Source organism: Pantherophis guttatus, chromosome 13 (assembly GCF_059756535.1).
Source record: "Pantherophis guttatus breed Tessera chromosome 13, ASM5975653v1, whole genome shotgun sequence".
Taxonomy (NCBI): Eukaryota; Metazoa; Chordata; class Lepidosauria; order Squamata; family Colubridae; genus Pantherophis; species Pantherophis guttatus.
In genome coordinates this window covers 15,266,245-15,288,243 of record NC_142075.1, presented here as the reverse complement: position 1 = coordinate 15,288,243, position 21,999 = coordinate 15,266,245, and the positions used below count along the sequence as shown (strand labels likewise).

General features: G+C 42.9%; 1 protein-coding gene across 8 annotated transcripts in view; it reads right to left on the bottom strand.

The window, feature by feature from the left end:
- The window catches only part of ZFAND6 (zinc finger AN1-type containing 6), a 63,748-nt gene that overhangs the window by 9,488 nt on the left and 32,261 nt on the right, over positions 1–21,999 (bottom strand). For all 8 annotated transcript variants that reach the window (XM_034421399.3, XM_087877767.1, XM_087877768.1 and 5 more), the window contains exons 2-4: positions 7,689–7,858; positions 3,521–3,632; positions 1,419–1,519 (exon numbers count right to left, since the gene is read on the bottom strand). In XM_034421399.3, the coding sequence (XP_034277290.1) occupies positions 1,419–1,519; positions 3,521–3,632; positions 7,689–7,842 (367 nt within the window). In that variant the 5' untranslated portion in view covers positions 7,843–7,858. The remainder of the gene's footprint in view (positions 1–1,418; positions 1,520–3,520; positions 3,633–7,688; positions 7,859–21,999) is intronic.

Here is a 21,999-nt window from a genome sequence, read left to right as displayed (position 1 = left end):
AATAACACAATCTCTGTGAGATTAGTTGGACTGAGAGAGAATAACTGGCCCAAAGCAACCCAGCTGGCTTTCATGTCTAAGGCGAGACTAGAACTCACAGTTTCCACACTTTCTAGTGTTTCTCAACCTTGGTAGCTTGAAGATGGGTAGACTTCAATCCCAGAATCCCCCAGCGCTGCTGGCTGGGGGATTCTGGGAGTTGAAGTCCACCCATCTTCAAGCTTCCAAGGTTGAGAAACACTATTCTAGACTGATCCCTTAATCACTAGACCAAATGGGTTTAAATGCTGCCATTTACTTTTTGTTACTATAACTCCATAGATAACCAGTGTCACATTCTACCAACAGAGAATTACTCGGGGGGGGGGGGGGGGGCGGAACCACACTAAAAACAACCCAGATCCAATAATATTACCTTCTGGGATTTAAAATCAGAAGGATGCTCAAATGCTCTTTAGTACAGAGCAGCAATCCCACATCGTTGTGGCTTGGCAACCTGGCTTGGGGTGGGGCTGGGGGGGGAGAGGGGAATTGAGCTGCATGAGCAGCGGGCCGGCTCACATGTACATGTGTGCATGCAGCCCTTGTGTGAGTGGTGGGCCAGCACGCATGCGAGTGAGTGCCTGCCAAGCAGGGTGGATAAAAATCAATGATTTTTTTTAAAAAAAAAATAAAAAAAATCAGATTTTTTTGATTTAAATCAGATTTTTTTTATTTTTCTTGAATTTATTTTAATAAAAAAACTTTTGGGGTAAAACTCTATCGTAAGATAGTTTTCTATTTAAGATACATAAATAATTTAGTTGATTCAGCATGAAATGGAGCTTAGTTATGTAGCATGAGGCTGTATATTCTGCAACACTGGGACTATCGGTGAGTCAACAGCGGGTCAAAGGAGCAGCAGAGATGACAGTTGCTCTTTAAAAATTATGATTTACATCGAGTTGATTTAAATCAAGCCTTTTTACTAGTGATTTAAATCATGATTTAAATCGACTCGATTTAAATCAAATCCACCCTGCTGCCAAATCTGCTGTTTACACAAGTTGAACTGCGAGAACTCCGGCCAACCACTCACGCGGTCCAATTCTGAATAGGCCACAACCCGGTCGTGGCCCGTGGCCCAGGAACTGGGAACCCCCTGGTACAGAGCACTATTATGGCAATTCCAGAAGGACATTCCTTACCACGACTCTGAGTCAATCTGCAGTCCCTGCAGCTTCATTCAGTTCTGCTGGTGGCGGCTTTTGAACAAGGAGAATGTTCCGATCGCCGGTCATAAAGCAAGTGAACAAACTTTTCCTTTTCTTTCTTGCCTCTGGGGCAAAGTGTGCGATTGAACGAGGAAGAAACGCATCCCCCCCAAAAAAAAGAAAGAAAGAAAAGAGAAGGCATTCCAAGGCTCCCTTCGTGCTAACCTTGTACGTCTTCTCCTTGAGGTTTATCCATGATGTCTGAACTTTCCACTTCACATGTTGCCACAGATTCTGCTAAAAGGGACGATGGGCTGGATACGGGGCTGGGAGAGAAGAAAAGTTTGCTTTAGAAACTGCGGCCATTTTCCGCTACGTAGGAAAAGGGTCTGTGACAAGTCACAACGGCCAACTCGGTAAATTGGCCACGGGGAGTTGGCCACTGTGAATTGTCACAGACCCCTTTCCTACGTGGCCAACTTGGTGTGGGACAACTCACCACAGCCAAACGCATCGCAGTACAACTCACTGCGGAACAACAATTACACAAATATCAAAGAAAGAGTGGAATAGAATCATTAAGGGAAGGATGCCAAAGGAGGGAGAGAATGTTGAAAATTAAAATATTTTTTTATTTATTTTAAAATTAAATAAGAATTGTTAAATTGTCCTGTGGCGAGTTGGCCATGGCGAGTTAGCTGTAGCGAGTTGGCTGTGGCATGTTGTCCCATTTAGGAAAACACCCAGAGAAACCTACTAAGATCTATAATTTCAATGGTTTATTGAAAGTGTATGCAGGGGGCAGAGGTGGAGCTGCTGGGGGTTCGCAGCGGTTCGGGAGAACCTCTAGCTAAGATTCTGTGCAGTTCGGAGAACCCCCAAATCCCACTCCTGGCTGGACCTGCCCATCCCACCCCACCCCTCCCCGGAGTCCCCACACGGCCTGTTTTGGATGCAGGTAAGTGCAGGGCGCATGCGGAGACTCGGGGAGGGCGAAAAATGTGCCTACCGGAAGTTCGGGAAGTTCTGGAGGCCGGAAACGGGTCTGTTTCCTGCCTCCAGAGGGCCTCTGGAGCCTGGGGAGGCTGTTTTCGCCCTCCCAGAAGCTCAAGGAAAGCCTCCGGAGCCCGGGGAGGGCAAAAACGTTAGAATGCAGTATTGCAGGCAAACTCTGCCCACAGCCTGGAGTTCGATCTTGACAAGCTCAAGGTTGAGTCAGCCTTCTGTCCTTCCTTTTAATATGCACTTGCTACAGTGCATATGAAAAGGATATAAAGAAAGCTAAGGTATCAACCACAAAGGTTTTTTTTAGGTGCAAAACTTCACCTAATCCTTCCCGGGAATCAGCAAAATGCTTGGGTGAAGATGCCCAGAGTTGCTGCGAGTTGGATGGTTTAAATAAATTTGCTACTGCGAGTTGGATGGTTTAAATAAATTTGCTACATTTATTTAATAAAGAAGAAACAGATCTGGCTGCTTCCCCAGAGAGAGGCTGTGCATATTTTTTTAAATCATTAGATTTATATCCCGCCTTTTATTTTCTACAGATCAAGGAGGTGGTACATAATAATACTTGTCCTCATTTCTCTATAACCTCCCTGTGAGTTGGGTTAGGTTGGCTGGTCTAAAGTTACCCAGCTGGCTTTCATGCCTTAAGGGAGGCCTAAAAATCATGGTCTCCCAAGTTTCTATCCAGCACCTTAATTCTTACACCAAACTGACTTTGCAAAGCAAATCATCCCAGCTAAAGTTCAAAGCATCATACTGCCCAATTGCTTAGTCCTTATTAAACATTATGGGCAGGTAGAGTAAGAACCTGCTTTAATAATACTCCTATGTTAATAATATTTATATCATCAGCCACGGTGGCACAGTGGTTAGAGTGCAGTACTGCAGGCTACTTCTGCTGACTGCCGGCTGCCTGCAATTTGGCAGTTCGAATCTCACCAGACTCAAGGTTGACTCAGCCTTCCATCCTTCCAAGGTGGGTAAAACGAGGACCCAAATTGTTGGGGGCAATATGCTGACTCTGTAAACCCCTTAGAGAGGGCTGTAAAAGCACTGTGAAGCGGTATGTAAGTCTAAGTGCTACTGCTATGTAAAGCACTATGAAGCAGTATATAAGTCTAAGCGCTATTGCTATTGCTATCTGATTTCTATAGCCATCCATCTCAACAAGCAATTCTGGATAGCAGACAATCTAAAACTAAATAGACAAGCAAGAGTCTATCGGGACCAATTAATAAATAGGAAGATCATCCTGGACCACGTAGTTTGCAGATCGGACCACCCACAAAAAACATTCAACAAATTTTTAGTAATATTACCTTAGCTGTGTAGCTGGTAAAGGTGTAGAATCTAGAGTTGAAGGAACGTCCTGAATGCTGCCGTCAGTGCATTGAACTGGTAAAGATTCAGTTAGGCTATTAACTGAAGTTGCTAGAGGAAGAGACAATCATGTCAAAACAGCCTTTCATTATGTCAAGATTTTGCTCACTGTCAACGTTACCTCTCTTCTTGGAGTTGGTGGAGTGGCTTGCAAACTGTAGTAGATTGGGCAATGTTACCCGTTCCAAAGTCATCAAATTAAGATGGCCAATATTTTTTTGCAAGACAAATCTATTCTGATTAGCAGCAGGCCAACCCTGCATTTCAAAGAGGTAGCTACAGTAGTGGCCAAAATTGTGGAAACCTTTTGGGAAAAGTGTATTTTCTAAAACTAGCTAATAACACCACTTTTTGGGGGAGTAGTACCATAAAATTATATATCAATGGAAAGATAATTTAATCAAGAATGTAATGCAATAACTTTTATGAAAGATTTGCTGCTATTAGAATAGCAGTTACGGTTTAAAGAAAAGGGGAAACACGTAGAAAAAACGAGATATACAAAAATGATCACCATAGAAAAAAAGGAGATATACAAAAATGATCACCATGTCAGTTAATACTTAGTTGGGTAACCTTTAGCATGAATTATGGCCTTACAATGTCTTCCCATGGAGTGAACCAAGTCTTTTAGTTCTGCAGCTGTTATCATGTGAAGCCAAGATTGAATGATTGCTTCTATTAACTGGGTTTTACTGCTGGGTCGCTTTTGACTAACAATTTTCTTTAGTTGGCTTCAAAGATTTTCAATTGGGTGAAGGTCTGGGCTATTCCCAGGCCATTCCAGCAGTGGAATAGGATTATTTTGAAACTCCCCAAAAAAAAAAAAGTTGTGTTATTAGCCATCAAACCTCAAAAATACACTTTCCCCAAAAGGTTTCCACAATTTTGGCTACTACTGTAGAAGGTGTAAGATTTTGTGGTTGTTGTTGTTTTTGCTTTGGGGAGGAGAGAAAGTTCCTAACTCGGAGGATGGGAAGATCAGCCACCCTCCTTCAGCCCGCAAGTTGTCTTGACGAAAAGCAAATCGCTGAAATACATTAGTTGCTCTGCCATGCTAGACTCCTGTGCTGTGGTTAACTTAAGCAACAACCCAGAACTTGGCAAGTCAACTACCCCTGTAATGAGAACATCTGCAATTCTGTGTTGACTCCACTGCAGCTGTCAACGGAGTTATCACCGGTTCTTCCTTTCCTCAAGTTATTTATGCCTCCCTTTTTCCAGCTAAGTTGTGCAAGCTTCTGCTGACAAAGGCACATTGATCAGAGTTGGGTTAACGTAAACAAGCCAGTGAAATCAGGCTTCAATTATACTGAAAAGGCCGTGGTAATATGATTTGTACAGAAGGCTGCATTTAATGCTGAATCATATCCTAAATGTTAAGGCTGGAGGACCCACACAATTAATCACGGTTGCATATTCTCTTCTTCCTGCTTTCCGTGGCTTCTGATAAAAGCAGGAAGCAGGTTGTTCATCGGTTCCATTTTCTACATAAAGTGAAGTGAAAACCCCAACCAGGCCTAGGATATTAGGTAGCTATCGATGGGTGAGATGCAGGGGTGGGTTCTAAACTTTTTTTACTACCGGTTCTGTGGGCGTGGCTTACTTGGTGGGCATGGCTTGATGGTCATGTGACAATTCTTTAGGACTTAGCAGAGGTACTGGTCTACCAGGCTTTGAACTGCTTGCAGAGCTGTACCGGTCTACTCATTTGTTTTTGGAGGCACTGGTCTACCCATTTATTTTTGCAGGCACCGGTCTACTCATTTGTTTTTGGAGGCACCGGTCTACCACCACACTGCCTTTTACCACTGATCAGCTGTAGGGCGGCCCTTTGAAGCCCCGCGGCAAGAGTTTAAACAGCTTTTTTCCTTCTAGCCGATCAGCTGGGACTCAGGAGGCAGCAATAGATTGGGGATGGGGCCAAATAAAAGGTAAGAATAATGCAGGGGGGGCGGCGGGGGGGGGGAGAGAACCAGTTCGGTGACATCATATCGTCACTGCTACCAGCTCGGCGGAACCGGGAGGAACCCACCATTGGTGAGATGGTGCCTTCCCTTCATTTACAGAAGCTAACTCAGCAGAAGCTGAATCAGGTGCTTCAACCCTGCTCACAGGGTAATGACGACTAGTAGAAGAGATATCTAAGAACCTAAGAAGTTCTGGACCTCTTAGAACCTTAACTGGACCAATCCAAAGCTCTAATATTTTGTAGCACAGGAGAAACCCACCAGATGCATTTGGGAAGTTTGGAGGCAGAATAGAAGAATGGGATGACTCCAAATTGCTTCCCTGGAACGATTTTCCAAGGATGTTGTCCGTAGGACACTGGCCAACAAAAATCATTTAATATCACTTTCTTCCATTAATATCTCTACTCCCTTTCAAAACCATCCAGGCTAGTGGCCATCCAAACAGTTCCAGAAGTCAACCATTTCGTTTATTGGATTTAACAAGTTCTTCAAGAACTCAATGTGGAACACAACCTTCCCTTTCTCCCGTTCCCCACAGCACACCTGCAGACCAATTGGTTTCTACCTATATGCCTCCCTTGGGAAGGGGGGGGTGCTCTTCGGTTTCCATGAAAAGGTCATCGAGGTCATTGAGCAAAATGTCCCATGGCCGAGGATCAGGGGTGAAATGCTCCCGGTTGAGACCAGTTTGACCGAACCAGTAGTGATGGCAGTCGGTGGTTCACAGAACCGGTAGCGATGGCGGCGCGAGGCTCCACCCACCCGGTTGTCGTTACTTCCTGGTTTTAACCAGGAAGTAACCAGTTTTTTACCCTCTGCACATGCGCAGAAGGGTTTGCGCATGCGCAGAGGGTCTGTGCACGCACATGACCCGTGTGTGCGAGTGAAGCAAGTGCGCACGGCGCGTGCACTTCCGAACCGGTTGGGAAGGTAAATAGATTTCACCCCTGCTGAGGATGGATTTGAATCTGGATCTTCTGCTCCAATGCCAACACGTTAACCACTACAAGATACTGGTTTTCATGGAGGTACAAGGATTAAAAAAAAAAAAAGGCATCTCTTTAACAGAATTGAATCTCGCCAAACTTAATTCTAACGTCACAACGGAGGGGGAAACAATTAATTCTCTTTTATCCATTGTTATCCAGACATTTATCTACAATAACTCTTGTGATATCATTCTGCATCATTTCTTACCCTCATATAGAGAGCAATGTCCCAATACAAAGACATCTGGGTAACATCCTGATGAAAAAAAAAACATCTGGGCAACATCCTGATGCAAAAACATCACCTCCAGAATTCCACAGCTGATGTGACCAGTGCTGAATTTTCATGGAAACTGAAAATCACCCAGAATAAGGCATATAAGCGGAAACCAATTATTCTAGCCCCCTAATCAATTTGGTTGAACTTTTCCATCAAGGGAAGGCTGAGCATAAATTGGAAAGCCTTTATCTCATTTTCCCCTTCTTCTAACCCAGGAGTCAGCAACCTGCGGCTCTGGAGCCACATGTGGCTCTTTCACCCCCGCTGCTGCGGCTCTGTCACTCAAAATATGAATCAAAACCGCCAATGTGCAACACCTGCCAGCACGCAATTTATTGAGCTTTTCAACCCCCGGTAAGCCAACTGTGGATAAATCCAAGAAAAGAAACGTTTCAGAAGAAAACAAAATGTTTAATTCAACTACATATGCTAGTTTTGTGGCCGCTCAAGAAATACTGTGTTTCCCCGAAAATAAGACCCTGGTCTTATATTTTTTTGAACCCTGAAATAAGCACTTGGCCTTATTTTCAGGGAGGTCTTATTATTTTGGGGCGCGTGGAGGAAACCAGACGAAATGGCGGGGACTGGTTGGGTTTATTATCAGGCGATGTCTTATTTTAGGGGAAACAAGGTAGTCAGGCACAGGGAGGGTTTTGTGGCTCCCGGTGTTTTCTTTTCTGTTGGGAAACTGGTCCAAATTTAAGTGTTTAAGATTGCAACCCCTGTTCTAACCTCTAAGGGCACCATTTCACTTTGTCCAATGGTTGGTTGATTAGTCTGATCTGTATTCCACTTTGCCCCCAAATTCAGCCTCTAGGAAAGAAACAAAACATTAATTCAGAGCCCTTTGTTGTATCACACTTACCTGATGGGCTAATTCTATCATTACTACCATTCTGCCGTTGAAGGTGTTCTTTGTAGCAGACCGAACACATGCCGTTTGTACGAGGGTTTCCATAAAATCCACATCCAGTAGAACATAGCATAGGCACTTGGCTATGATTAGTTTCTTGAGCCATAATATTTTCTCGCGACCTGAGAAACAAGGGATGAATGATTTCAGCAAGTACAGGGCAATTTCAGTCTTTTCAAATTGCTAAATAGGATTCCAAATAGCCCATCTCCGTCCATATTCAACCAATTGGCCATATATATTTTTTTTACACCAAGAGGTTAGAATGACATGTTCCTTCCTTGGAGACTGACAAAAAGTTTATACAACCAGCTTTGGCATGGATTAATAAACCAGCGGTTATCTGCTTTCCAACACTTATTTATTTTATTATTCATATTTCTATGCCGCCCACTCTCTGAGGACTCTGGGCGGCTTACACCAAAGACAGTATATTAAATAGCACATTGCCCCCAACAATCTGGGTCCTCATTTTATCCACCTCGGAAGGATGGAAGGCTGAGTCAACCTTGAGCCGGTGAGATTTGATCCACTGATCTGCTGAACTAGCAGTCAGCAGAAGTAGCTGCAGTAACTTCATCTAAAGGTAGGCAAGCAAGATCACGGGATACCTCTGGATCCCTTGTCTTGCATATCAAAAGCATACCCTGAAGATCAACATTCTGAAACTGGAGTAACTGGTACAAAACCAGTAAGAGCCACAGAAGAAACGGGTTTCCATCTTACCAAATGTACCAAAACAGGAAGAAAGAGCAGAAAGGGAACAGAATAACAAGAAAAACCGGATTCAGTACAGGTTGGACTAGATCTCCATTTCTCCTAGCTGGAGGATGAATCTTGAATCATCAATCAGACTACTGGCTCCAAAGACATTATCTGCACTTTCCAAGGTGCTAAAAGATTATTTTCTTTCTAATCTTTGGTCATTTAGCAGTCGTGGAAAGTCAATCAAGAAATAGCTTCACTAACTGAAGAACAACTTGAGGTCGTTAGATAGCAAAAGGATTTTGGATTTGTTTCTTAAAAAGGTAAAGGTTCCCCTTGCACATATGTGCTACTCGTTCCTGACTCTAGGGGGGAGTGCTCATCTCCGTTTCAAAGACAAAGAGCCAGCGCTGTCTGAAGACGTCTCCGTGGTCATGTGGCCGGCATGACTCAACGCCAAAAGCGCACAGAACGCCAACCTTCCCACCAAAGGTGGTCCCTATTTTTCTACTTGCATTTTTTACGTGCTTTCGAACTGCTAGGTTGGCAAAAGCCGGGACAGGTAACGGGAGCTCACCCCGTTATATGGCACTAGGGATTTGAACCGCTGAACTGCCGACCTTTCAGTTGACAAGCTCAGCGTCTTAGCCCCTGAGCCACCACGTCCCTTTATTTATGTTTCTTATCGTTAAGGAAAAACAGCCTTTGGTGGGATGGAGATAGAGATGTTACTTCAAATTTCTGATGGCCCAGAATCTGTTTTGCCCAGCGCTGGAAAAAAAAGTGACTTATGACCGTTTTTCACACTTATGACCATTGCAGCATCCCCACAGTTATGTGATCGAAATTCAGACGCTTTGCGACAGGCTCATATTTATGATGGTTGCAGTGTTCCAGCAGTGATGGTCTTGATCCAATTTTTGCAACCTTCTGACAAGCGAAGTCAACGGGGAAGCTGGATTTTACCTAACAACCCTGTTACTAAGTGAACGAGTATGGTGAGGCACTTCAGAACTACGGCAAGAAAGGATGCAAAATGGAGCAGAATTCACTTAATTCACTTTGCTTAGCCAACAGAAATCTTGGCCTCCATGGTTGTCATAAGTCAACCATGGGACTCGGCGGTGGGTTTCAAAAGTGGTATTTGCCGGCAAAAGATCGATCGACATGACGCGCACGCTGATCCACCAAGGCTGCCAGACATTTGAAGACAGACTGATAACCGTAGCACAAGAGAAGCACGCACTCCGCAAAGCCAGAGCTACAAATGCTGCAACAGTGATGCCCACACAAATCTGCCCGACATGTGGCAGAACATTCTGTGCCCGTATTGACCTTACCAGCCACCTGTAGACACACCGTGGACAACCCACAACCTGTTAGATGTCAAGGTCCTCTTCGAAAACGATAGACGAACATTATCATCATCAAGTCAAGGCCTACCTGTCACAGACTCTGTGAGAACAGGGTCAAATCCTTGCTCAAATTGTTGGTGATAATTCTGACTTAAATGTTCTTTCAATGTTCTTAATTTATCACAAAAGATCGCGGTAATAATAACCTCACATCTATCTAGTTGACCTTGTTTACTGGATTAAGAAGAATGGTTCCAGGAACTGGGCATGGCTAGTCTAGTGAAGAGAAGGACCAGGGGAGACATGATAGCAGTGTTACAATATTTGAAGGGCTGAGGGTGGGTCAAGCTATTTTCCAAAGCACCTGAAGGCCAGACAAGTGATAATAGATGGAAACTGATCAAGGAGAGATTCAACCTGGAAATTAGGAGAAATTTCCTCTCAGTGAGAACAATCAACTGATGGAACAGAAGTTGCCTTCAGAAGTTGTGGGAGCTTCATCACTGGAGGCTTTCAAGAAGAGATTGGACTGCCATTTGTCTGAAATAGTGTAGGGTCTCCTGCTTGGGTGGGTAGGGTTGGACTAGATGACCTACAAGGTCCCTTCCAACTCTGCTAGTCTGTAAAAGGCCTAATCAGCACTTGGATGGATGGGACTCCAATAGAAAATTCCACAGAAGCTGTGTGGAACCAAGCCTGGGAAGTTGGACCAACATTACTGAATAAACAGATAACCACTTAGAAAACTACAGATGTACTGTACATATCTAGTTACCAGACTTGGAAGTTAAGATACAAATAATCCTCAATTTATGACCACAACTGAGCCCAAAATTCCTGTTGCTAAGGGAGACAGTCGTTAAATTAATTTTGCTCCATTTCACGACCTTTCTTGCCACCGTTGTTAAGTGAAACACTGCAATTGTTAAGTGAGTTAACATGGTTGTTTAAGTGAATCTGGCTTCCCCCATTGACTTTGCTTGTCAGAAGGTCGTAAAAGGGGATCATATGACCCTGTCATAAATACGAGTGAATTGCCAAGCATCCAAATTTTGACCATGGGCATGCAACCATGGTTGTAAGTGTGTAAAATGGTCCTAAGTCACTGCACCCGTCCTAATATGAGTCACTTGCCAAGTGATGGCATTTTGATCATATGACCATAGGGACTTAGCAACTTTTAAGACTTGTAGACTTCAACTCCCAGAATTCCTCAGCCAGCTATCCAACCTTGGCAACTTTAAGACTTGTGGACTTCAACTCCCAGAATTCCTCAGCCAGCAAAGTTTTGCTGGCTGAGGAATTCTGGCAGTTGAAGTCCACAAGTCTTAAAGTTGCTAAGGTTGGAGACCCCTGCATCAAGGTAGTTAACACTACTGCTCAGTAGACTTTGAGCTTTGTAGCAACTTATTCCACAGCGGTCCTATCAGAGGTGGGTTTTCAGACTTACAATGGTTGTAAGTCTGAAAAACAGTCGTAAATCATTTTTTTCAGCACCAAGGTACCACTGTATATTAAAAATGCTTGGCTTCTGAGGTTCCTGAAAGCAATGTGCAGCTTCAATGGTTCATTGGCTCGAGGAAGGACAATGCTGTCCACCACTTTCAGCAATCAGCAGTCCACCCTTAATCCTTGGGTAAAACCTAGGTAAAAATCCTTCTTCAGAACTGAAGAAGCTTCCTGGATGAGAAGTGAAACCTCTTCAAGGAAAAACAAAGTCCAGCTGCCTTTTGAAAAAGCACCTTTGGGACAACCATGACTTGAGAATCTCCCCAGACCTTAATCTGGACATTTTTAACCTCCCTGGGAGTTAGTAAAATCTGGAAGAAATGACAAGCTGCTTTCATTTTAGTAGCAGGAACATGTCCATGCAGTGACCGAGAGTTGATTGAAAAATATATATATCCTGTTTTTAGCAAACATAATTCTAGCCGCTGTTAATACATTCACAATCAAATATCTCAATTCTCTATTGTATATTTCTGGTACAATCCCTAATAAAAAAATATCTGGTTTAAAGTCTATGTCTATGTAGAAAAAAGAGAAAATACCAACACAAGATGAAGTTATTAAGAAAATTATGGAATGTGCTGAAATGAGCAAATTGACATTTGAAATTAGAGAACAAGAAGATAAACAATATTACAAGACATGGGATCTATTTTATCAATGGCTAGATAATAAAACATGGAAATGAAATAGGGATGAGACCATTATAACATAAGAATGGTAGAAATGTACAAAATATAATACAAAGTTATATGACTATTGTTAATTTAGGATGAAGAAATGAATGTTATAATATAAATATTTGAAAGTAATTTTTATGAAAAAAGAGGAAAGCCATAGTTAAACGATTAATGAGGATTATATTACAAAGATACTTATTAGACGGGTAATATGAGGAATTAGATAATTAGTAAGTTATGAATATGGTGAAGAAGCACAAAAGACTTGTAACCGACTGACACACTGTTTGTAATTGTAAGGATGATGGATTTATGTTTTATTTTAAAAAATATAAAAAAATATATAAAAAATTATCCTTAAAATTCCAGGTGGGGCGGGAAACTTGGTGAATATCAAGAGAAGTATGATATGGCTCACAATAAAAGATAGCACGTGCCTCCTTATCAACCTCTGTGATATTATTCTAAGAGATCCAAAAACTGCAATACATCCTTTGTAAAAAAAAGGACCTTTACCAATTAAGAAAGCAGTGTGTTTCAATGTTGAATCGATCTGCATCCTCACCTCTACAATATTCTAGAGAGCAAAACGAGAACATACGAAGGCCTCAAAAGTCCAACTGCTAGAAGTTCTTTGATTTTCACATTCTCATTTAACAAGAGTGAGAAAAACACTTCCTGACATGGCAGTATTTGTAGAGAAACATGCTGGGGAGGAAAACTGACAGCTATTTGAGTTTAAAGCTAGATTAAAATAATGCCTATCGATTAATACATTAATGGAGAAACAAGCAAGCAAACGAAGACCGAATAACTACCCTATAAAGAGTCAACTGCATAAATCACAATTTGTTTTTAACAGATGGTTCTCATTAACACGTTTTCAAGCAAACATAAGATTAACATAAAACAAAAACAAACACAGTTTGCCATGCACAAAAACAAAAGGAAAAAAAAAAAAGAATGACCCAGGAAGATAAATTAAAAGCAAACAAAAAACTGTAAAGGCAACTTTATCCCAAGTTCCCCTGACCTTGTAAGATTAATAAAAACAAAAACAGAACCAAGCTTTCAATATGGACTAAGCCAATACAAGGAAAAAGATGTGATTTTTTCCGCCTGATTAAATGAATCTATAATTTTCTCCCCCCCCAAAAAAATGCTTAAAATATTGCTTAAGGTAAAGGTTCCCCTCGCACATATGTACTAGTCGTTCCCGACTCTAGGGGGCAGTGCTCATCTCTGTTTCTAAGCCGAAGAGCCAGCGCTGTCCGAAGATGTCTCCATGGTCATGTGGCCGGCATGACTAAACGCCAAAGGAACCCTGTTACCTTCCCACCAAAGGTGGTCCCTATTTTTCTACTTGCATTTTTTATCTGCTTTTGAACTGCTAGTTGGCAGAAGCTGGGACAAGTAAAGGGAGCTCACCCCGTTACGCGGCACTAAGGATTCGAACCACTGAACTGCCAACCTTTCGACAAGCTCAGCATCTTTGCCACTGAGCCACCGCATCCAGAAAAAAAATATTGCTTGGTCATCATGATTAAAAATTAAGCTTGTTTCAAGTCAATCTAAGTTCAAAGCTTCATGCTAGCAATCACGCCAAATAAGTAGACTTATTTCCATAAGGGTAAATTAGCCTTTAAATATTAACATTTAAAGCACGGTATAAAAATCCAAGGATGAACAATCATTTAAATCATGCAATATGGATTTACTCCAAGATCAATCATCTGGTAAACAGGATCCATCCAATACTTAATTATAGATATTGATAAGCCTTGGACCGACACACAGACGACTTAATGATGAAGAAAGATACCACCTCTATAAATAAAAACAATATTAAGATAAGCAGGGAAGAGGAAGTTGTACAATAACTTGGTGACATCAAGATAGACGGAGTCCAACTAGGTCAAAGGTTTCACATGAGTCGGCAAAACGTCAAATTAGTCATCGGCAGAAAGAGAGGAAAAAAAAAACGGCAAGATGCCACGTCAGAGTAAAAGGAAGCAGAGCAGTTACTACTACTGTAGTAAAAGGGACAGTAGGAACGGAGGAAAAAAATTCGCTTCCTGATACCGTAAAACTGGAAAAATGTAAAACTTGTTTGCTAGACTGTAGTTAAGGAGTAAACTAAATTCCATTTTTTTTAGGGGCAAACTAATTTTGTAACCTAGCAGTTCAGCTTTTGTTCAAATGTTCTTAGTTTTGGATTCATCCAGTATCATATAACAGTTTGCATAAGAATGTGTTCTATGGAAGCACGGGAATGCAATTCAGTGCAATTTTATGCTTTGAAAATTAGGTTTTACTAGAAACATTTGGGCTTAATCCTGAGAGGTGCAATCACAATAATACTTGCCAAGATTGGAGTCTAAGTCTAAGACACAAAGATCCTGCTGAATTCAGTTTATTAGTATTTTTTCAGTATTCTCCAGAAGATACATCTACAGATATGGCTTGATTTCTCTTCAGCATATCTTATTTCATTCATTAATTTTTTTATCCCACCTTTATTACTTTATACCCTGTTTCCCCCAAAATAAGACATCCCCTGATAATAAGCCCAATCGGGCTTTTGAGGGCATGGCAATAAGGCCAAGCGCTTATTTCAGGGTTCATAAAAATATATATCTCTAATCTATATAGATTAGAGACAGATGATAGATAGATAGATAGATAGATAGATAGATAGATAGATAGATAGATAGATAATTAACAGATAGCTATATATATTGATTTGGGAGACAGATGATAATAGATAGGTGATAGATATGAGACAGATAGACAAATAGACAGACAGCTATAGATGACATAGAGACAAATGATATACATATTGGTAAACAGATAGCTATAGATATTGATTAGAGAGACAGATGATAATAGGTAGGTAGGTAGGTACAGAGAGAGAGAGAGAGAGAGAGAGAGAGAGAGAGAGAGAGAGAGAGAGAGAGAGAGAGAGAGAGAGAGAGAGAGAGAGAGAGAGATACTGTAGATGCTTTAGGAAAGCTTTAAGAACCTGCATTTTGGGAAAGGCACTGGGCTAGGGGTATTTATGAAGCCATCATAGCATTGTGTGTTTTGGGTTCTGTCCTCCTCAGCATAGCTGGTTCATTACTTTACTGACGTAGCTCATTCTCACGATGTATGTGGTGCCCTTTCTGTAAGCTGCCTTGAGGACCTGGCAATTGGGCAGCCAACAAAGCAAACCTACCCACATTTGTACTTATATGGACCATATCTGCAACAGCGTCATGCCAAATTTAAAAGGCTACTCACCAAAAAGAGAGTAGCATTACGTGACCTTGCAGTACAGAAAGCTCTATCCTGGAAGCTTTTCAACCCTCAGACCAAAACAAAAAAATTGAAACAAACTTCAGTGGTTTACTTTGTCTCCTTATACATTGTAAAGATTGTTTCCATCAATGAATATGTTTACCCAGCCTCTCTCTTCTGGTTTGTTATAAGCTTCTATGGATGGATGGAGTGAGGGAGGGCAGGAGGGAGAGGGAGAGAGAGGGGGAGGGAGAAAGAGGGGAGATAGAGAGAGAGGGCGGAGAGAGAGAGAGGGGAGTGAGAGAAAGAGGGAGAGGGAGAGAGAAAGACGGGGAGAGAGGGGGAGGGAGAGAGGGAAAAAGAGAGAGGGAGAGGGAGAGAGGGGGAAGAGAGGGAGAGGGAGAGAGGGGGGAAGAGAGAGAGGGGGGAGGGAGGGGAGAGAGGGAGAGGAAGAGAGGGGGGAGGGAGAAAAAAGAGGGGGAGAGAGAGAAAGGGAAAGAGGGGGAGGGAGGGAGAGAGAAAGAGAGGGAAAAAGAGAGAGGGAGAGAAGGAGAGAAAGGGAGAAGGGAGAAAGAGAGAGAGGGAGAGAGGGAGAGGGAGGGAGAGAGAAACAGAGAGAAAAAGAGAGAGGGGGAGAGGGAGAGAAAGGGAGAAGGGAGAAAGAGAGAGGGGGAGAAAGAGGGAGAGAGAGGGAAAAAGAGAGAGAGGGAGAGGGGGGAGAGGGGGGGAGAGAGAACACAGTTTGTCCACATTCATCATGCTAAACACATTTACAGCTTTTTATTATGCGGGATGATTCACAGCCAAATAAAATCCTCATTCAGGTGGCTGATCGTCCATGGGAAAGAGCACTGAAAGAGCAGAGACCTGTCCATCTATCTCCAGCCTAGCCCAGGAAAACCAGTCCCACATGCCATAAAATTAGATTTTGTGATATTGAAGAGATCAAAGATACCGGCCTTATGCTACGTCGCGTAGAACAACCTTTCATTCATATATATATATATATTTTTTCCAAATCGAGGCCAAACGATTTGACACAGCAATGTGAAAGGATCCAGTTTATGCAGCCGTCGGGATACCCATCGGGACGGACGGACGGACGACAATAACAACCTTCCATCAGGCCACCTGAAGACTTTGATCCCCAAGGGGAAGATTAACTTTCTGAATTTAAGATGGAGTCAGTTGGCAGAGATCTTTTTATGCCACTGCAGGATAGAAGAATCAGGTCTCTCCTGATGACTCATTGGCTCAGGACAAGTGCAGCTTGCTAGAGGGAAGCTTCCCTGGTTTCTACCAGCTAACCTGGCATCAGAACATTTTTAAGAGAGTATTTCCTGTTACCTTCTTATAGGTATCAATACTGGTTGTTCACAAACACACCTTGCCCTGTTCTCTTAATGAACACGCAACATGACTACAAGATATGCTGCAGTGGTGAAATCCAAATTTTTCTACTACCGGTTCTGTGGGTTTGGCGTGGTGTGGCGTGGTGGGCATGGCAGGGGAAGGATACTGCAAAATCCCCATTCCCTCCCCACTCCATGGGAAGGATACTGCAAAATCCCCATTCCCTCCCCACTCCAGGGGGAAGGATATTGCAAAATCTCCATTCCCACCCCACTCTGGGGCCAGCCAGAGGTGGTATTTGCTGGTTCTCCGAACTATTCAAAATTTCCGCTATCGGTTCTCCGAACTGCTCAAATTTTCCGCTACCGGTTCTCCAGAACCTGCTGGGTTTCACCCCTGATATGCTGTCAGTCACTAGGTGACATAGTTTCAAGACAAGAATTAGAGACATGCATGAACGGGAGAGCAATAGTTCCATGGACCCTTTCAATTCAGAAATAGGATTTACCTCTAAAGAAAAGAAGAATTAGTGGTGACATGATTAGTGGCATTTCAGTATTTGAGGGGCTGCCACAAAGAAGAGGGGATCAAATTATTCTCCAAAGCACCAAAGAGCCGAAACTAATGGTTGGAAATTAATCAAAGAAAGAAGCAACCTGGAATTAAGGAGAAACTTTCTAATATGGCCAGCATATACACCGAAGTGCACAGAATACTTGTCTTCTCGCCAAAGTGGTACCTAATTATCTACTCACATCTGCATGTTTTCAAACTACTAAGTGTTCTGACCTAGGCTCCCTGAGAAAACTTAAATCACATGCTTAGTCCCCCCAAAATCCTCTTTTATTTAAACCGCTGTGAATTATGGTCATTCACAGCCCGTAGTAATTCACAAACATTCTGTGAAGATTCCGACAGATGTCTGCCACAGTCTTTCAAAGTAATGCTGATAAGCACCCACCTTTATCTCCGCTGAAACGCTGCCAAGAGACCTAATTGCCGATTAGTTTTGCAAGGCCAAACGGAGCACAGAGTCAAACAGAGCTTCTTAGAGTTTGAATTGAGAATGAACAAATTGCTTCCTGCAAAGATTCACATCCGTTTGCTCCTCTCTTATGTCTTATTGGAGGGGCCAATCATCTCCAAGCCTTACTCCTGAGTCGCCGCTTTTATCTTAACTGTTCTTGCCTCCTGGCAGCTCTGTGCATGCGCGCACTGGGAACAAGCTCCCACTGTTCTTCTGCCTCACTGATGTCAGATTCCGGAGGCTCCGGAGGCAGTACATAATTACCAGATTGCCCTGGCCCCCTCTCTGCCTCCGACGCAAAGCCCTCATCCGAGCCTTCCCCAGACTCCAGGACTGGCCCACGTTCCTCCCCAACCTCCTCACTGTCCGAATCTGCTGCCAGCTCTGCTGGCCGCTGGCAGACCACAACACTAGGTAGGCAGGAACTGGGACAGGAACGAGAGCTCAACCCGTCACACGGTGCTTGGGTCTCAAACGGCCAACCTTCCAGTGGACAAGCCCAGCATCTTAACTGCTAGGCTACCACGCTCTTCATATAGTTCTCATTATTTAAAGCCATCTAGACATCACCTTGTTCTAGCAAAGGAATTCTTGATTCAGCCTGTGCGTTTGTTTTGGCAAAGTACAGCCACACTCTAAGGGGCCTGGTCGTTCTCCTAGCAACTCCGAGAATCCCTTCGCTTTGATCTGTACACAAAGTTCAAGATTTCAAACGTTCCCAGCAAAGGCGGTCCAAAACTGGCTTAGGAAGCCAAAGGGAGTGGAGGAAGAATCCGCTCCTTTTTTTTTGCAATACGCCAGCCCTTAAAGAGACCGTTTGCTTCTTACATTTCTAAACGTGCAAAATTCTGGAAAAACAAGATAAGCAAGGTCTGCCGATACGAGAAGCAAATGAAACCGCACCGCCACCTTTCTCCATCCACACACATTGTAAGAAAAAAAGGGGGCTGCTCACACCGAATAAAACAAAAAAATGAGTGCGTTAAAAGCAGGTTTGAGATTCTTAACAGATGAAGCTTGATGATGTTACTATGGGTTTTAGTAACATTATGGACTTCTAGCAGAAAACATTTTAAGGCTACCGAACAGGATGTTTCTGAAGGAACGGTGCAGTCCAGCTCTGTTTTATTTCTTACAGGCTGTTTATGAAACTTTTATATCACATGCTGTGATAAGGTTTCGGGAGGAAAGCTATAAAATATTATAAGGTAAAGGTAAATGAAAAGTCAATCAAGGAACAGCTTCACTAACTGAAGAACAACTTGAGGTCATTAGATAGCAAAAGGATTTTGGATCTGTTTCTTAAAAAGGTAAAGGTTCCCCTCGCACATATGTGCTAGTCGTTCCCGACTCTAGGGGGCAGTGCTCATCTCCGTTTCAAAGCCAAAGAGCCAGCACTATCCGAAGACGTCTCCATGGTCATGTGGCCCGCATGACTCAACGCCAAAGGCGCACGGAACGCTGTTACCTTCCCACCAAAGGTGGTCCCTATTTTTCTACTTGCATTTCTTACATGCTTTCGAACTGCTAGGTTGGCAAAAGCTGGGACAAGTAACGGGAGCTCACCCCATTACACGACACGCTAGGGATTCGAGCCGCTGAACTGCCGACCTTTCCGATCGACAAGCTCAGCATCTTAGCCACTGAGCCATCGCGTCCCTTAAAAAACTATAATCACCTTCAATTAAGCAGACACGCAGGTCTTCCTGGCAAATTCCAATAACAAAATTTGGAAGGACTCGTCCTGAAAAGTTGGGGTTCCTTAGTAAGAATTTAAAACATGGTCCTTTGATGAGCAAACTTTGGGAAAAAAAAAAAAAAACCCTGAGTGGCAGACCTTGGGGTAATCTCTAGACGTTAAAGGAAATAATTTCAATGCAGGGCACTATGACTTCCCACTCATCCACCGACCGTATCATTGCACATTCTGAGCTGAAACTGCCTGACTCATTACTCTGCTTACTGGTAGCAGCGTTTGTTGCAATTCTTCCAACGCCAGCTCCAGCAGTCTCCACAGGAAAAGTGACTCTCAAAACCATTATTTCCTTCTTCTGCCATCCTGCAATGATCGTCACGTTCCTCATTTCACAAGTGGGAAGCGAAGCTGAAAAAAGTCAGTAGCTGATCTAAGCGCAGCCCGAACAACGCCATTGGGATTTAAGCAGAAATTGAACTGTGCTCTACACTCAGTCCCAATGGGTGTCTGTTGTTTCAGCGAAACAAATCATCATTACCGCATCTGCCATATGATGCAGTGGTAAGGATGCAGTATTGCAGGTTAACTCTGACCACAGTCTGGAATTCGATCCTGACGGGCTCAAGGTTGAAGCTTTTCATCTTTCCGAGGTCGGTAAAACGAGGACCCAGATTGTTGGGGGCAATAGGCTGACTCTGTCAACTGCTTAGAGAGGGCTGTAAAACTCTATGAAGCGGTATATAAGTCTAAGTGCTATTGCTATGTAAAGCACTATGAAGTGGTTATATAAGGCTAAGTGCTACGGCAAGCTAAATCTGCTTACCGCCAGCAGTTCGATACTGACCGGCTCAAGGTTGACTCAGCCTTGCATCCTTCCGAGGTCGGTAAAATGAGGAGCCAGATTGTTGGGGGAAATAGGCTGACTCTGGAAACGGCTTAGGGAGGGCTGTAAAACTCTATGAAGCAATATATAAGTCTAAGTGCTGTTGCTATTGTTATGTAAAGCACTATGAAGTGGTATATAAGGCTAAATGCTATTGCAAGCTAACTCTGCCTACTGCCAGCAGTTCGATCCTGACCGGCTCAAGGTTGATTCAGGCTTCCATCCTTCCGAGGTCAGTAAAATGAGGACCCAGATGATTGGGGGCAAGATGCTGACTCTGTAAACAGCTTAGAGAGGGGCTGTAAAGTACTGTGAAGCGGTATATACGTCTAAGTGCTATTGCTATTTGGAACTGAGCTGTTCTCCTCGCTCAAGTCCTTAACATTTTTAAAAGAAAAGAGCGTTTCATTGATAAAAAGATTTTCCTTGACTCCGAAGGCCACCTGGACATGAATATGCAGTTTTTCTTAGTAATCATTCAGATAGGAGTGCCTAGGGCCTCCTTCCAGAAAGTTTTTTTCAACCATCCATTTAAGCCTCTAATTCTGGAATTTCCTGGTCTCCCATTTAAGTGCCAGCCAGATCTGACCCCTACTTCAAACCAGCCAAGGTCAACTAAAACTACGGTGCTTCGACAAACAGCACTGTCTTTATTTTTATTGGAGATTGTCAATCATCCAGGTCATGGTTGTCCCAAAGGTGCTTTTTCAAAAGGCAGCTGGATTTTCTCGTCTTTCCTTGAAGACGTTTCGCTTCTCATCCAAGAAGCTTCTTCCGTTCTAAAGTCAGAACTCAAGAAGCTTCTTGGATGAGAAGCAAAACATCTTCAGGGACAATGAAACTCCACTTGCTTGTGGGACACTGTCTTTATAGTTTTAGGGGCCGATAGCGGAATACAGACTTCCAAGTTTTTAAAACTATCATTTGTTAACGGATTCTACATTTTACAGGTTTAGCACTGCATTCTTTTATGCTCTTGGACTATTTTACTTTGCTATTGCAAGCCTCCAAAGAATCATCTGTCAATATTTAGAAAACTGCTGTCAGCTGCTCGGGGCCCTTGGGGTGCAGCGGGATATGAAATTTCAATAAAAGAAACATCTTAGCTCTTTGAAGACTATTTGGCTGTAAGATTATGTCTGCATATCGCCTTAATTTGTTTAACTAATGTACACAAGTGGGTATCCTTGGTGTAGAGCTTGTGTAATTTTGGATCAACTCTCACAATACCTCCACAAGGAGAAAAAAAAAATTCTTAATTTGTAGAGTTGGTTTTAGCCAAAATCAACTCCTACTTTCTGGCATATGCGAACTGCGATGATCCCCTGGGAATTTCAATTAGCTGTTGATTTCTACAATGCTAAGCTTAGAAGAGCGAGTCTGTTTTCCCAGGATATAACAATGGAAGCACATGCCATAATCAGCGTGCTGGCTTTTTAAAAGAGCCACAAGACTCATTGTTGTATTTGTTGCAACAGACAGATAGGGTGACCCCTCTGGAAATGGGCCTCAATATAATTAATGTAGAATGAGGAATATGAAAAAAAAAAAAAAAATCAGAGGTGAAATGCTCCCGGTTCGGACCGGATCGCCGGATCCGGTAGTGATGGTGGCGGGTGGTTCAGAGAACCGTAGCAAAAATCCCTGCCCTCCCCCCATGCCAAACTGAGCCGCACGATCATCAGAGGCTGTTTTTTTTATTTTTAAAAGCATTTTTTCTACAACCTCTGCGGCCGAAAAAATGCTTTTAAAAGTAAAAAAAAAAAAAAGCCTCTT